Here is a 14,200-nt window from a genome sequence, read left to right on the forward strand (position 1 = left end):
TTGAGAAAAAAATGTCTAAGCAGACAGAATAATTGCTTCCCTTTGAAAGGATGTAATTGCTCCTGATGACCACAGCGTGACAGCTGATAGTTCTTGAAACCCCAAAGGTAGAATAATGAAGTTAAGCCATCTGTTGGAATAGCAGGGCCAGCAAACATGAGGGCCAGTAAGTTCAGTGAGGCAGCAGGCAGATGGGCTCAGAGGAGCCATCGGGACAAGGAGCTGTGGGCAGGGCCTAGCCCTGGAGGGCAGCCCCAATGAAGTCGGTTCATCAGTGGTGGGACCAGCAACATTGAAGTGCTGGGTGGAGAGTTCGGGGTCCTGGGCACACTGCTTGGGGAAAAGGTCAGATAGAAACCCAGGAACAAAGGCCCACAGAGGATCCAGGGCCATGAGTGGAGGAGGGAGCCCAAGTGTCCGAGTGGAACCCTGTGTCCCGGCCAGACGTGCGTCGTGGAGGACCTGGCTGGGTCCCGCCGTGGTCAGAGGCCTGCTTCTCTAAGTCGGCTTTAGCCCCAGGTTCTGGCACTGAGCTGAGCCTCCCTGGAAGCATACGGAGCCTCAAGATAGTGGGGTGGGAGGAGGGAGTGGGGAGCCGCACGAGCTCCTTTCCTCCCTTACCCCCCTGCCAGTCGGGATTGGAAGGACTTCCCTGTGCTCTGAAGGGTCTGAAAGCAGCTGGGTGTGGTGTCTCCGGTCCCTTTCAGAAGGAAATTGCCTGTGAGAGAAGTGAGAATGTTACCAAGCTAGCCTCCTGCTGGGTAGTGATGATTCTCTGAGGTTCAGTTAATCTCAGGCCCTGTCCTCCCTCTGCAGCACGATGCCCAGATGGACTACTACGGCACCCGCCTGGCAACCTGCTCGTCAGACAGGTCCGTCAAGATCTTCGATGTTCGCAACGGGGGGCAGATCCTCGTCGCCGACCTCAGAGGGTAAGCGCCGCCAACCCTGGACAAAGCCTCAGAGAGCTTTTGGGTTTCTCAGATGTGGCAGGAAGAGCAGAGAGCCCAGATCAGAGCAGCCCCTGGTGTGGTTAGCGGAGAGGATGCCTGGTCCCAGCCAGCTGACTGCCTCAGCAGGCGTCCCGAGCTGATGGGGCCAGGAGCCAGTCTCACCTCTGCCGTCCAGACCCCACCGACAGCCCTGGGGTGAGAGTCGGGTTACCCCTCCGTCTTCACCCACTCACCCCCGACACAGGCTGGGCAGCCTCCACCCGGGCAGGGCCTGCTCAAGTCTTTGCTGGCTACTGCTGTGTGAGTGGGAAACTACCTTTTCCTTTCCTTTTAAAACACGTTCAGCACACATGATCTAAGGTGACTCAGGATATAAGAGTAATTATGTGGATCCCACAGTTGGGCCTGTTTGCCCCGGCAGGTACTCAGTGAATATTTACAGGTGTTTGGTTTACCCTTCTCCCCGTGGAGATTCTTGAGGTCCTGGTTTTTTTTTTTGTGGCCACACTCTGGTGTTTTCCCTCTCAGTTCACTACCTCAGCTGGATGGGGTTCTTATCCAGGTCCCATGAATCTCCAAGGGTTCTGTGGGTAGAATTCAGGGGATGGTGAACTCGGAAAGGGAAAAAAATCACATCTTTATTTTCAGTGATTCTGATATGTAGCATTTCCTTCAATTATGGCCATAGGCCAAGAACCACAGTAGTAGTATTCATGGTACCTAGCTGTCACTTTTTTTTTTTTTTAATATTTATTTGTCTTCACTGGGTCGTAGTTGCGCCACTTAAGATCTTCTGTTTTGTTTAGTCATGCAGATCTTTAGTTGGCATGTGAGATCTAGTTCCCTGACCAGGGATTGAACCCAGGTCCCCTGCAGTGGGAGCTCGAAGTCTTGGCCACTAGACCACCAGGAGAGTCCCCGACACCTGTCAGTTTGTTACCAGTAGAAGTCACAGATGTTTTTATATCACATTGCAGTTGCAGCTTTCTCAGAACACCACTTACGCTCATCATTACTGTGAAATTGGAATGGTTATTAGACTTGCCACTGGAGTTTGTTACTTAATGTATTAACAGAGAAGCACGTATATCACTAATAACATAAGTTGTTCTTTAACTTTCTGATGACTATTTCAGTATAACTGGGTTTCATTTATAATCCTCACTCTGTTTTATTCATTATCATAGCATAGCCTCTCCAGATTACACAGGAGAGGTTAAGAATCCCTGACAAGTGGGTACTCACTACATGTTTGTGAACGGATTAAAGAAAGCATGGCTAAGTCAGTAGCCATTTAGGAAGACAGGCCTAGAAATTCGGCTCTTCCTGGGGGTCGGGAGTTGCGTGACTATGGAGCCCAGTGCTGCCTTCCCCGCCCAGCGGCCCCTGGCTGAGCAGAGAGCTCACAGGGCCAGGCCTGGCTGCCGGTACTGGCTTGGACACAGTGTCTACGTCACTCGGTCCTCTCTGCTCAAAGTACGTGAAAGATTGGAGGGTAAAAAATTCATGCCCCCGTTCTCTGCTCCCTCAGTTAACACTATGCTCGTTGTAGGATGACTGAGTCTCAGAGTTTCATTAGCAGCTCCTTTGTGGAGACTGGGGCTGGACCACTGTGCCAGCTGAGGGAGGTGGGCTCTTGAGTGTCCGCAGCCCCTGGTGAATGGGTGAGCAGGGAGCAGCTCTCCGAGCTCACAGGCGTCGAACTTGTGTTTTTTCCTTTTCTTGTGCCAAGCACTGCTCCAGGCTCTTAATTGAGTTATCACAGACATCTCCCTCATGACCACTGTGTGAAAGGAGTCACGTTGACACCTCTGTTAACAGACAAAGCCAAAGAGAGGGTACAGCCCTGACCTGAAGTCGAGCAGCTAGTGAGTGGGGAATGGGTGTGAGAGCCCGTCCCGTCCGCTCTGTGCTGCCCACCTCTTGGGTGCTGGGCGCCCCCGACCCAGTGCAGAGCCTGGCACAGGGCACACGCTCAGACAGTAGTTGCCAGGTGAACGCACGGCGATGGGAAAAGTTAAGAGTAGTGGAGAGTACTAAGATGAAACAGTTACTGCCTGCCCAAGAGCACAGCCTCCTCGGGGGCTCTGCTGGCTCTGGAAAGAGGGGCCGACTTGCTTTCAGCCTCAGGGTCCTCACTGTCCAGTGAAAGTCGCTTTTGGAGTGACGTCACTCAGCTCTGTCCCTTTTGAAATTCTTTGGCAGTTCTCTCCTGAGAAGCCATTCACTTCTGTCTAAAGTAGTGGCCGGCAGAGTGCCCTGGGTTCCTTTTTTGCCCATTTGAACAGCCTCTGACCCTCTGCCTTGCAGCCATGAAGGTCCCGTGTGGCAGGTGGCCTGGGCCCACCCCATGTATGGCAATATACTCGCGTCCTGCTCCTACGACCGGAAGGTCATCATCTGGAAAGAGGAGAACGGCACGTGGGAGAAGACGCACGAGCACACGGGACACGACTCCTCGGGTACAGTGCGGGCAGAGGCGAGCGCGGAGGGCTGGCGGGAGGGTTGGTCCTGCCCGGGGCTCCCCGTTCGCCCCCCAGGCCTGGGCTGCTTTTCTGTCAGCCTGTCCACAGCGGAGGTGAGGTCCTCAGCCCTAAAGCCAGTACACAGCACAACAAGAAAAGCAAAGACAACATAGTGAGGTTGGTGGGTTGGTTTTTCCCTTTAAGATTTATTCATTTTAAGTACCTGTCTTTGTTCTGAGATTATAAGATAGGCTTTAGTTTATGATGATGATATTAGTAGGTGATGGGTTTTTTAAAACTCAACTGACAAAATTACAGCTTTCCCCACGGTGATCCTATGATTTTTCTGGTTTTTTTTTTTTTTAGAAATTTAGTTAAACAGTAAGTCTCGGAAATGAAAGTCTGCTCACTGTGCCTCCTTCCTTCCTGCAGTAAACTCTGTGTGCTGGGCTCCCCACGACTATGGCCTCATTCTGGCCTGCGGCAGCTCAGATGGGGCCATCTCCCTGCTGACCTACACCGGGCTGGGCCAGTGGGAAGTCAAGAAGATCAACAATGCTCACACTGTAAGTCCACACCCTGCCTGCGGGTAGGGGCTGCTCTGCGACCTTGCCACGTGTCCGCTGTTCACTCCTTAGAGAATGGCAGGAGGGGTGGCACTGCTGTGCGCTGGGCCATGCGAGGGGTGCTGAGCAGACACAGTTGGGAGACCAGGTCTGAGCCTCTGCGCTGAAGCCAGACAGAGGCTGCATCCAGGGAGGCCAGGCTGCACCTGCCTCATTCAGCCCAGAGCAGTGCTGGCACTGGTTCCTACAGGTCAGGGCGGGCCAGGGCACTGCAGGGTGGCACGAGTAGCCTGCCTGCCTGCCGCCCTTGCTGTGCACACTGCAAGTTGTCATGGCCTGCAGTGACCACTGGGACCCCTGGACCTGAGTGGTGTTACAAAAAGCATCGTAGGAAGTTGGTTCTCTGCTTCCTGTGTAATGTTGAGACAGCCAAGAGAGCACTGTGAACAGTGGTGGGAGGGACTCACAGTTCTTGAGCCTCTAGGGTATGTCATGTAATCCTCACAGATGTTTGTGAATGAAAGGAAAAACTAACAAATGTACAGATGCGTGAGGTCACCAGTCCTGTTCTCATTTTATGAAAGATAAGTGAGGCTCAGATGACTGACTGACAGGATGTACTGTCCTGGGGTTAGAACACTGGAACCCGTGTGCTTCTTGTCTATACAACCGTCCAGGCTTGATGGCCTCAGCACTTGCGAAAGCTACCCAGACAGAAGTCAGCAGCCCCACGCTAACCCTATACTTGCGCAGTTCTCAGATTCTGGGACTCCCCCGCCTGCCCTGCCTTCAAGGCCGCAAGAGCCTGTCTGTGGCTATTGTTACTTGGGACCCTGTGACCCACATCCGCTGACTAAGTTGTAACATTGAATAGGCCTAGAGGCTTCTGGAAAGATGGCAGGGAATGACATCATGTGCTTGAGTCTTCCACATCTCTGCATAAAAATGAACAGAGCCACTTAGGCAGCAAAACCAAAACTTCCTGAGCAGTAGTTAACAACAGAACTGGGCAAAAGGTATTTCCATGAACTCCAAAGTACAAGTGAAGAGGGATGGACCATCCACAACACCAAGACTGTGTGGTATTGGCATGCGAGCAAGAGGAGGAAGTAAGCGGTGAGCAGCACCTTCCAGTGACACCTGCGGAGTACCCACAAAGAGCAGGAGGTGTTCGCTGGAAGCATAGCTGGCCACTTGGCCCACAACCGCTGTCCGAAAACAGGGATTTTGTACTTTTATTTGTAACATTTTAAACTCATAAAGTTCACCCTTTTAAAGCATAAAGGGGTCTGTAGTTTTTAGTATACTCACAAAGTTGTACAACTCTCACCATTAATACCCAAATAATTTTCATCACCTCAATAAGAAACCCCATTAGCAGTCACTCTCCACCCCACCCTACCTCTAGCCCTCAACAACCCTTATCTAACTTCTGTCTATGAATTTGCCTATTCTGGACATTGTCTGTAAATGGAATTATACAGTACAGTCCACGGAAGACTGGCTTCTTTGACTTAGCATGTTTTCAAGGTTTATCCAGGTTTCATCCAGATCATAGCACATATCACTGCTTTGTTCCTTTTTTATGACTGAATAATATTCCACTGTGTGAATATACACATTGCATTTTGCATTTATTTCATTTTTGCTCATCAGCAGTCATTATGAATAACAGTCTTACAAACATTTGTTTATAAGTTTGTGAAAATTTTAATTTTCTTGGGTAACTACCTGGGTGTGGAATCGCCAAGCAAGGGAAGCTCTGTTTAATTTTTTGAAGTACTGCTAAACTGTTACCCAAATTAACTGCACCGTTTTACATTCCTGCCAGCAGGGTATGAAGGTTTCAGTTTCTCCACATCCCTGCCAACATTTCCTTTTCTTTTTGATGATTGCCATCCCAGTGAGTGTAAAGTAGTACCTGCTTGTGGTTTTGATTTGCATTTCTCCAATGACTAATGGTGTTGGGCATCTTTTCACGTGCTTACTGGCCATCTGTGTGTCTTTGGAGAACTGACTGGGGGAGTGGGCTTGCACTGTCTCATCCAAATGAGTGCAGGGGACCCACCATAAGAAAGACTAAAAAAGGGGGCTTGGGGAAATCTGGCCCTCAAAACCCGAAGGGCTTGCTTTCAGCAGTACCCCTCATGAGCAGAGGGACACAGAGCCAGAAAGACACAGAATGAAGGGTTTAGACCAAAGTAGGTGAGAGGAACACAGTCTTGAAATCCCCAAAGCAAGTGTCATGTTTCTTAACACTACACAAAAACAGACTTCTGAACTTAGGAAGGCTTTCCTGAACCTCACCATCAGGAAAACTAATTTCACATAAAAATACCAGAAAAGTATTTGAAGTGAAATCACATACAGAATTTTCCTTTAGGAAACAAAGAATATGTAGAATAGCACCTTTACAGACAGTGAAAGAAAGACAAGCCGACAAAAATTGAATCAGTTGTCATCTATTTCAAATCAAGCTAAAAAGACTTTTTAAATGACAGAAGACATAAAAAATAGCATAAATCAAAATTAGAAAAATTCAGAAAAAATGAAGTGACAGGACTTAAGAAATGTAAAATTATAAATAAAGACTAAATTGAGAAGGAGTGTAAGAGCAAATAAACAACAGAATAATGCCTTAAGATAAATAATGTGAAAAGAAGGGGAAATCCCCCCAAGATGAAGCTATAAATAGATTTTGACAAAAAGTGGAGACAGGCAAAGATCAAATGTGCATATTAGAAGTCCGGAAGAAATCAGAACAAATACTAAACATTGATTAAAGAAAAACTACCTTAAAATTCAAGAACTCTCTTTGAAACTACGTATTGAGAGAGTATACCTTATACTTAAGAATATAAACCCAGACTCACAAGCCAAAAGACCTCTAAGTATAGTGAAATTACTGGCTTTTAAAACAAATCCTTAAGGCATCTAGGCAAAAGGAGCCGTGTGATTTACAAGGGAAACAGATTATCATCAGTCTTTTCAACAGCAGTGATCAGTGCAAGAGAAAATGGAGAACACGTTTGCAACACTCAAGGAAAGAATGTGTGAGCCAAGGATTTAACTTAGCGAAATTGACTTTCAAGTTCACACAGAGACTTAACATACAAAACTTTATAGCACCTTTAATAGCCAAATATTTAGGAAATAACCTAAAGGTGGATCAACAGGTGAATGGGCCAACAAACCGTGATCTAGTAGAAATGTTACCTAGCAATAAAAAGAAATGACTATTGATACAAGATAAATAAATTTTAAAATAACTGCCCAGTGGAAAAAAAATCAGTCAAAAGGTACATACTCTGATTCCATAGTATGGAAAAGCAAACTTGAGTGACACCAGATCAGTGGTTGCTGAGCTTGGGGGATGGGGGGCAGAGGTGGACTGCAAACTTGGAGATGATAGATGTGTTCATTCTCTTTTTTACCAATAACTTACTATTTTTTTAATCACTTTTTTTTTAATGGAGGTATTAACTAGTCACCAAGCTGTGCATCACATCCCCCGTCATGTACTTATTTTACAACTGAAAATTTGTATCCATTCAGCCCGCCTGTGTCTTTTGGTTGGAGCATTTAATCTGTTTATGTTTACAATAATTATTGATATGTATGTTCTTATTGCCATTTTGTTAATTGTTTTGGATTTGTTTTTGTAGGTCTTTTTTTCTCCTCTTCCTCTTTCGTTCTCTTGTGATTTGATGACTAACTCTAGTGCTATGTTTGCATGCCTTTTTCTTATTTATATTGTGTATCTATTGTAGATTTTCAGTTTGTGGTTACGATGAGGTTTTGATACAGTGGTCTATATATATATATGAGATTGTTTTAAATTGCTGGTCTTTTAATTTTAAATGCGTTTCCAATATTTTGCATTTGTACTCTCCTCACAATTGTTGATTTTGATACCGTATTTCTGTGGATGATTTCCTACCTGTATTTTGTTTCCCTTTACCAGTGAGCTTTTCCATTCATCATTTTCTTGTTTCTAGTTGTGACCTTCTTTCACTCTGCCTAGAGAAATTCGTTTAACATTTGTTGCAAAGCTGGTCTGATGGTGCTGAATTCTCTTAGCTTTTGCTTGTCTGTAAAGCTTTTGATTTCTCCTTTGAACTTAAATGAGAGCCTTGCTGGTTAGAGTGTTCTTGGATGCAGGTTCTTCCCTTCCATCACTTTACATATGTTGTGCCGCTCCCTTTTGGCCTATAGAGTTTCTGCTCAGAAACCAGCTGCTAACCTTATGGGAATTCCGTCGTACGCTATTTGTTGCTTTTCCCTTGTTGCTTTTGATATTTTCTCTTTGTCTTTACTTTTTGTCAATTTGATTGCTATGTGTCTCAGCATTTTCCCCCTTGGGTTATCCTGCCTGGGATTCTGCTTCCTGCACTTAAGTGACTGTTTCCTTTCCCATATTAGAGAAGTTTTAACAGCTATTATCTTTTCAAATATTTTCTCACATCCTTTCTCTTTTCCTTCTGGAACCCCTATAACGTGGATGTTTTGTGTTTAATGTTATGACAGAGGTCTTCCTTTCTTTTCAGTCTTTCTTCTTTATTCTTTTTCATGGCAGTGATTTCCACCATTCCATCTTGCAGCTCAGATAAGTCTTCTGCATTCCTTATTCTGCTGCTGAGTCCTGCTAGTGTATTTTTCACTTTGGTTATTCTATTTTTCATCTCTCTTTGTTCTTTAGATTCTCTAGCTTTTTACTAAACATTTCTTGTGTCTTCTTAGTCTGGGCCTCCGTTCTTTTTCCAAGATCTTAAAACATTTTTACTATCATTACCCTGAATTCTTTTTGGAGTAGATTGCCTGACTCTACTTCACTTAGTTGTTCTTCTGGGGATTTATCATGTTTCTTCATCTGGAGCATATCCTTCTGCTGTCTCATTCTGCCTAACTTCCTATAATTGTGGTTTCTGTGTGCAGGGTGGTGGTTCTTGCTTTTGCCCTCTGCCCCTGGTGGATGAGGCTGGTCTAAGAGACTTTTGCAGGCCTCTTGGTGGGAGGAACTGGTTCCTACCCACTGGTGGTTGGAGCTGGGTCTTGTTCCCCTGATGGGCAGGGCCGGCTGTGGGCTCAGGAAGACTTTATAGGCAGCCTGTCTGCTGATAGGTAGGGCTGTATTCTTGCCCTGCTGGTTGTTTGGCCTGAGATTTCCCAGCATTGTAGCCTGCAGGCTGTTATAACTGAAAGTTTGTACCTTTTGACCTCTTTCACCCATTTTGCTAATCCCTCATCACCACCGCTGGAAGCACCAATCTGTTCTTTGTATCTATGAGCTTGGGGTTTTTTATTAGTGTTACGTTTAAGTGAGATCATACAGTATTTGTCTTTTTCTTTCTTATTTCACTTAGCATGATGCCCTCAAGGTCCATCCATGTTGCTGCAGATGGAAAGATTTCATTCTTATTTTTGGCTGAGTAATATTCTTCTCTCTGTGTGTGTACACACCTCACCTGTTTATCCATTTATCTGTTGATGGATACTTAACTTGCTTACATATCTTGGCTATTAGCATGGGGGGAGGGGTGCAGATATATTTAGAATTAATGAGGGTTTCTCTGTTTTTTGGTATAAATAGCCAGAAGTGGAACTGCTGTATCTATCTGGGCAGTTTCATTTTTAATTGTTTGAGGATCCTCCATACACCAGTTTACACTGCCACCAGCTGTGCACAAAGGGGTTCCCTTTTCTCTGCATGCTCACCAACACTTGTGTGTTCAGTAGGGTGTGTTCTGACAGGTGTGAGGTGCTCTCTATTATGGTTTTGATTTGCATTTCCCTGATGACTAGTGATGTTGAGCATCTTTTCATGTACTTGTTGACCCATCTGTGTCTCTTTGGAAAACCATATATTGACAGCCTCTTGCATTTTTGAGTTGAATTATTTGCTTTTTACTGTTGAGTTGTGTGAGTTCTTTTATATTTTGGATATCGACCGCTTATTAGGTACACGATTGGCAAATATTTTTTCCCTTTCCATACATTGCCTTTTCACTTTGTTGATGATTTCTCTTGCTGTACTTTTTGTTTGATATAGTCCCTCTTGTCTGTATTTTCTTATGTTGCCTTTGCTTTTGGAGTCAGGTCCAGAAAATCAACACCAAAATCAATGCCAAGGAACTTAGCACCTAAGTTTTTCTCTAGGAGTTTTATGGCTTCAGGTCTCACATTCTTTAATACATTTTGAAGTAATTTTTATGTATGGTGTAAGGTAGTGGTTCAGTTCCATTCTGACGTGGCCGGCGACTTTTCCCAACACTGTCTATTGGAGAGACTGTCCTTTTCCCATTGTATAGTCCTGGCTCCTTTGTCATAAATTAGTTGCCCACAGAGGCATGGGTTTATCTCTGGGTTCTCTATTCTGCTCCATTGATCTGTGTGTCTGTTTGGGTTTTATATCTTTATTTTGAGTTTACATTTTAGTAAGGATAGAAAATAACAGCTACATAACTGAATGTAGACAGTAGCAATGTTATACATAATGTCTGTCTGTTTTTAATGCCAGTACCATACTGTTTTGGAGAAGGAAATGGCAGCCCACTCCAGCATTCTTGCCTAGAGAATCCCATGGATAGAGGAGCCTGGTGGGCTATAGTCCATGGGGTCACAAGGAGTTGGATGTGACTGAGCACGCTGTTTTGATCACTGCATTTTTGAATTAAGGGGTCTTTTGTGATTCCATACAGATTTTAGGATTGTTTGTTCTGTTTCTGTGAAAAATGGCATTGGAATTTTGATAGGAATTTCATCAGATCCATAGATTGCTGAGTAGAATTGACACTCCAACAATACTCTTCCAATCCATCTGCACAGATACCTTTCATTTGTGTTGTCTTTAATTTCTCTCATCATTGTTCTCAGCATACCAGTCTTTCACCTCATTGCTTAAATTTGTTCCTAGGTATTTTTTTCTTTTTGATGCACTTGTGAATGGGTTGTTTTCACAGTTTCTTTTCTGATAGTTCATTATTGGTGTATGAAAATGTAAGAAATTTTTGTGTATTGGTTTTGTATCCTTCAGCTTTACTAAATTCTTTTATTGTTGCTAATAATTTTTTGGTGGAACTTGAGGATTTTCTGTATAAAATATATCATTTCCAACTACTGACAGTTCTGTTTCCTTTCCAATTTAGATGCCTTTTATTTCTTTTTCTTGTCTGATTGCTCTCACTGGGACTTCTAATACTTTGATGCATAGTAGTGGCAAGTATGGGCATCTTTGTCTTGTTCCTGATCTCAGAGAATAATGTTAGCTATAGGCTTGTCATGTATGGCCTTTATGTATGTTGAGAGACGCACCTTCCATACCCATATTGTTGAGAGTTTTGTCATAAATGGGTGCTGAATTTTATCAAATGCTGCTTCTGCATCTGTTGAGATGATTATGTGATTTTTTTTTTTCCTTCATTTTGTTAATTTGGTGTAAACACCTGGATTGATTTGTGACTGTTAAACCAGCCTTGAATCCCTGGAATAAATCTCACTTCCTTTATGTGTATGTGTACGATCCTTTATTATATTGTTGAACTTGGTTTGCTGATTATTTGTTGAGGATTTTATCATCTATGTTCACAGTTAACGGTCTAATTAGATTTTCTGTTTCTTCATGATTCAGTCTTGTAATGCTCTGTGTTTCTAGGAATGTATCCATTACTTCTGTGTTGCCATTTGTTTGCGAATTATTTTTCTTAGTATACTCTGATGAGCTTTTGTATTTCTGTGGTGTCAGTTACCCCTCTTTCATTTATCAAATGAAATTTGAGCCCTCTTTTTTTTTCTTGGTGAGTATAGCTAAAGGTTTGTCTGTTTTATTTATAGTTTCAAAGAGCCACCTCTTAGTTTCATTTATCTTTCTATCATCTTTTTAGTCTCTATTTCATTTATTTCTGCTCTGACTCTTGTTACTTCCTTCCTTCCACTGAGTTTGGTCTTCATTTGCTGTTCTTTTTCTGGTACCTTGAGGTGTAAAGTTAGGGGTTTTTTAGTGTGTTTTTTTTTTCCTTAGGTATTTATTGCTGTGAATGTCCCTCTTAGAACTGCTTTTAATGCATTCCATGAATTTCGGTGTGTTGTATTTCTGTTTTCATTTGTCTGATGGTGTTTTTGTTATTATTACTCTTTTGATATCTTTGTTAACCCATTGGCTGTTCAGTAACATGTTGTTTATTCTTCACATATTTGTGGATTTTCCAGTTTTCTCCTTCTTATTAATTTCTAGTTTCATATCATTGTAGTCAGAAAAGATGTTTAATAGGACTTTAGTTCAGTCGCTCAGTCGTGTCTGGCTCTTTGTGACCCCATGGACTGCAGCACGCCAGGCTTCCCTGTCCTTCACCATCTCCTGGAACTTGCTCAAACTCATGTCCATCGAGTCGGTGATGCCATCCAACCATCTTGTCCTCTGTCATCCCCTTCTCCTCCTGCCTTCAGTCTTTCCCAATGCCTGCCTTCAGTCTTTCAGGGTCTTTTCCAGTGAGTCAGTTCTTCACATCAGGTGGCCAAAGCATTGGAGCTTCAACATCAGTTCTTCCAATGAATATTCAGGACTGATTTCCTTTAGGATTGACTGATTTGATCTCCTTGCAGTCCAAGGGACTCTCAAGAGTCTTCTCCAGCACCACAGTTCAAAAGCATCAGTTCTTCAGCACTCAGCTTTCTTTATGGTCCAACTCTCATATCCATACATGACTACTGGAAAAACCATAGCTTTGACTAGACAGACCTTTGTCGGCAAAGTAATGTCTCTGCTTTTAATACGCTGTCTAGGATTTGTCATAGCTTTTCTTCCAAGGAGCAAACGTCTTTTAACCTCATGACTGCAGTCACCATCTGCAGTGATTTTGAAGCCTAAGAAAAGACAGTCTGTCACTGTTTCCTTTGTTGCCCCATCAATTTGCCGTGAAGTGATGGGACAGGATGCCATGACCTTAGTTTTCTGAATGCTGAGTTTTAAGCCAGCTTTTTCACTCTCCTGTTTGACTTTTATCAAGAGGCTCTTTAATTCCTCTTTACTTTCTGCCAGAAATGTGGTGTCATCCCCATATCTGAGGTTATTGATATTTCTCCCGGCAAGCTTGATTCCAGCTTGCGCTTCATCCAGCCCAGCATTTCGCATATTGTATTCTGCATGTAAGTTAAATAAGCACGGTGAAGGTATACAGACTGGACGTACTTCTTTCCCTATTTGGAACCAGTCTGTTGTTCCATGTCCAGTTCTAACTGTTGCTTCTTGACCTGCATACAGATTTCTCAGGAAGCTGGTAAGGTTGTCTGGTATTCCCATATCTTGAAGAATTTTCCAGTTTGTTGTGATCTGCACAGTCAAAGCCTTTGGCATAGTCAATAAACCAGAGGTTTTTCTGGAATTCTCTTGCTTTTTCTGTGATCCAGCTGATGTTGGCAATTTGATCTCTGGTTCCTCTGCCTTTTCTAAATCCAGCTTGGACATCTGGAAGTTCTTAGTTCTAGTACTGTTGAAGCCTGGCTTGGAGAATTTTGAGCATTACTTTGCTAGCATGTGAGATGAGTGCAATTGTGTGGTAGTTTGAACATTCTTTGGCATTGCCTTTTTTTGGGATTAGAATGAAAACTGACCTTTTCCAGTCCTGTGTCCACTGCTAAGTTTTCCAAATTTGCAGGCATACTGAGTGCAGCACTTTCACAGTATCATCTTTAGGATTTGAAATAGCTTAGCTGGAATTCCATCACCTCCACTAGCTTTGTTTGTAGTGATGCTTCCTAAGGCCCAGTTAGGTGAGTGATCACACCATCATGGTTATATGGGTCATTAAGATTTTTTTTGTATAGTTCTTCTGTGTATTCTTGCCTCCTCTTCTTATTATCTTCTGCTTCTGTTAGGTCCATACTGTTTTTGTCCTTAATTGTGCCCATCTTTGCATGAAATTTTCCTTTGTTTTTTTTTTTAATTTTCTTGAAGAGATCTCTAGTCTTTCCTGTTCTATTGTTTTTCTTTACTTCTTTGCATTGTTCACTTAGGAATGCTTTCTTATTTCTCTTTGCTGTTCTTTGGAGCTCTGCATTCAAATGGGTATATCTTTCCTTTTCTCATTTGCCTTTCACTTCTCTTCTTTTCTCAGCTTTTGTAAGGCCTCCTTAGACAACCATTTTGCCACTTTGCTTTCATTTTTCTTGGGAATATCACGAACCTCCATCCATAGTTCTTCAGGCACTCTTATCTATCAGA

The 14,200-nt window shown here is 43.4% G+C and overlaps 1 protein-coding gene across 1 annotated transcript in view; it reads left to right on the top strand.

The window, feature by feature from the left end:
- Positions 1 to 14,200, top strand: part of SEC13 (SEC13 homolog, nuclear pore and COPII coat complex component) — a 42,863-nt gene that overhangs the window by 3,983 nt on the left and 24,680 nt on the right. Inside the window, exons 3-5 of the mRNA XM_020872471.2 lie at positions 817 to 932; positions 3,264 to 3,415; positions 3,851 to 3,984. Of these exons, the coding sequence (XP_020728130.1) occupies positions 817 to 932; positions 3,264 to 3,415; positions 3,851 to 3,984 (402 nt within the window). The remainder of the gene's footprint in view (positions 1 to 816; positions 933 to 3,263; positions 3,416 to 3,850; positions 3,985 to 14,200) is intronic.

Source organism: Odocoileus virginianus, unplaced genomic scaffold (genome assembly GCF_023699985.2).
Source record: "Odocoileus virginianus isolate 20LAN1187 ecotype Illinois unplaced genomic scaffold, Ovbor_1.2 Unplaced_Contig_2, whole genome shotgun sequence".
Lineage (NCBI taxonomy): Eukaryota > Metazoa > Chordata > Mammalia > Artiodactyla > Cervidae > Odocoileus > Odocoileus virginianus.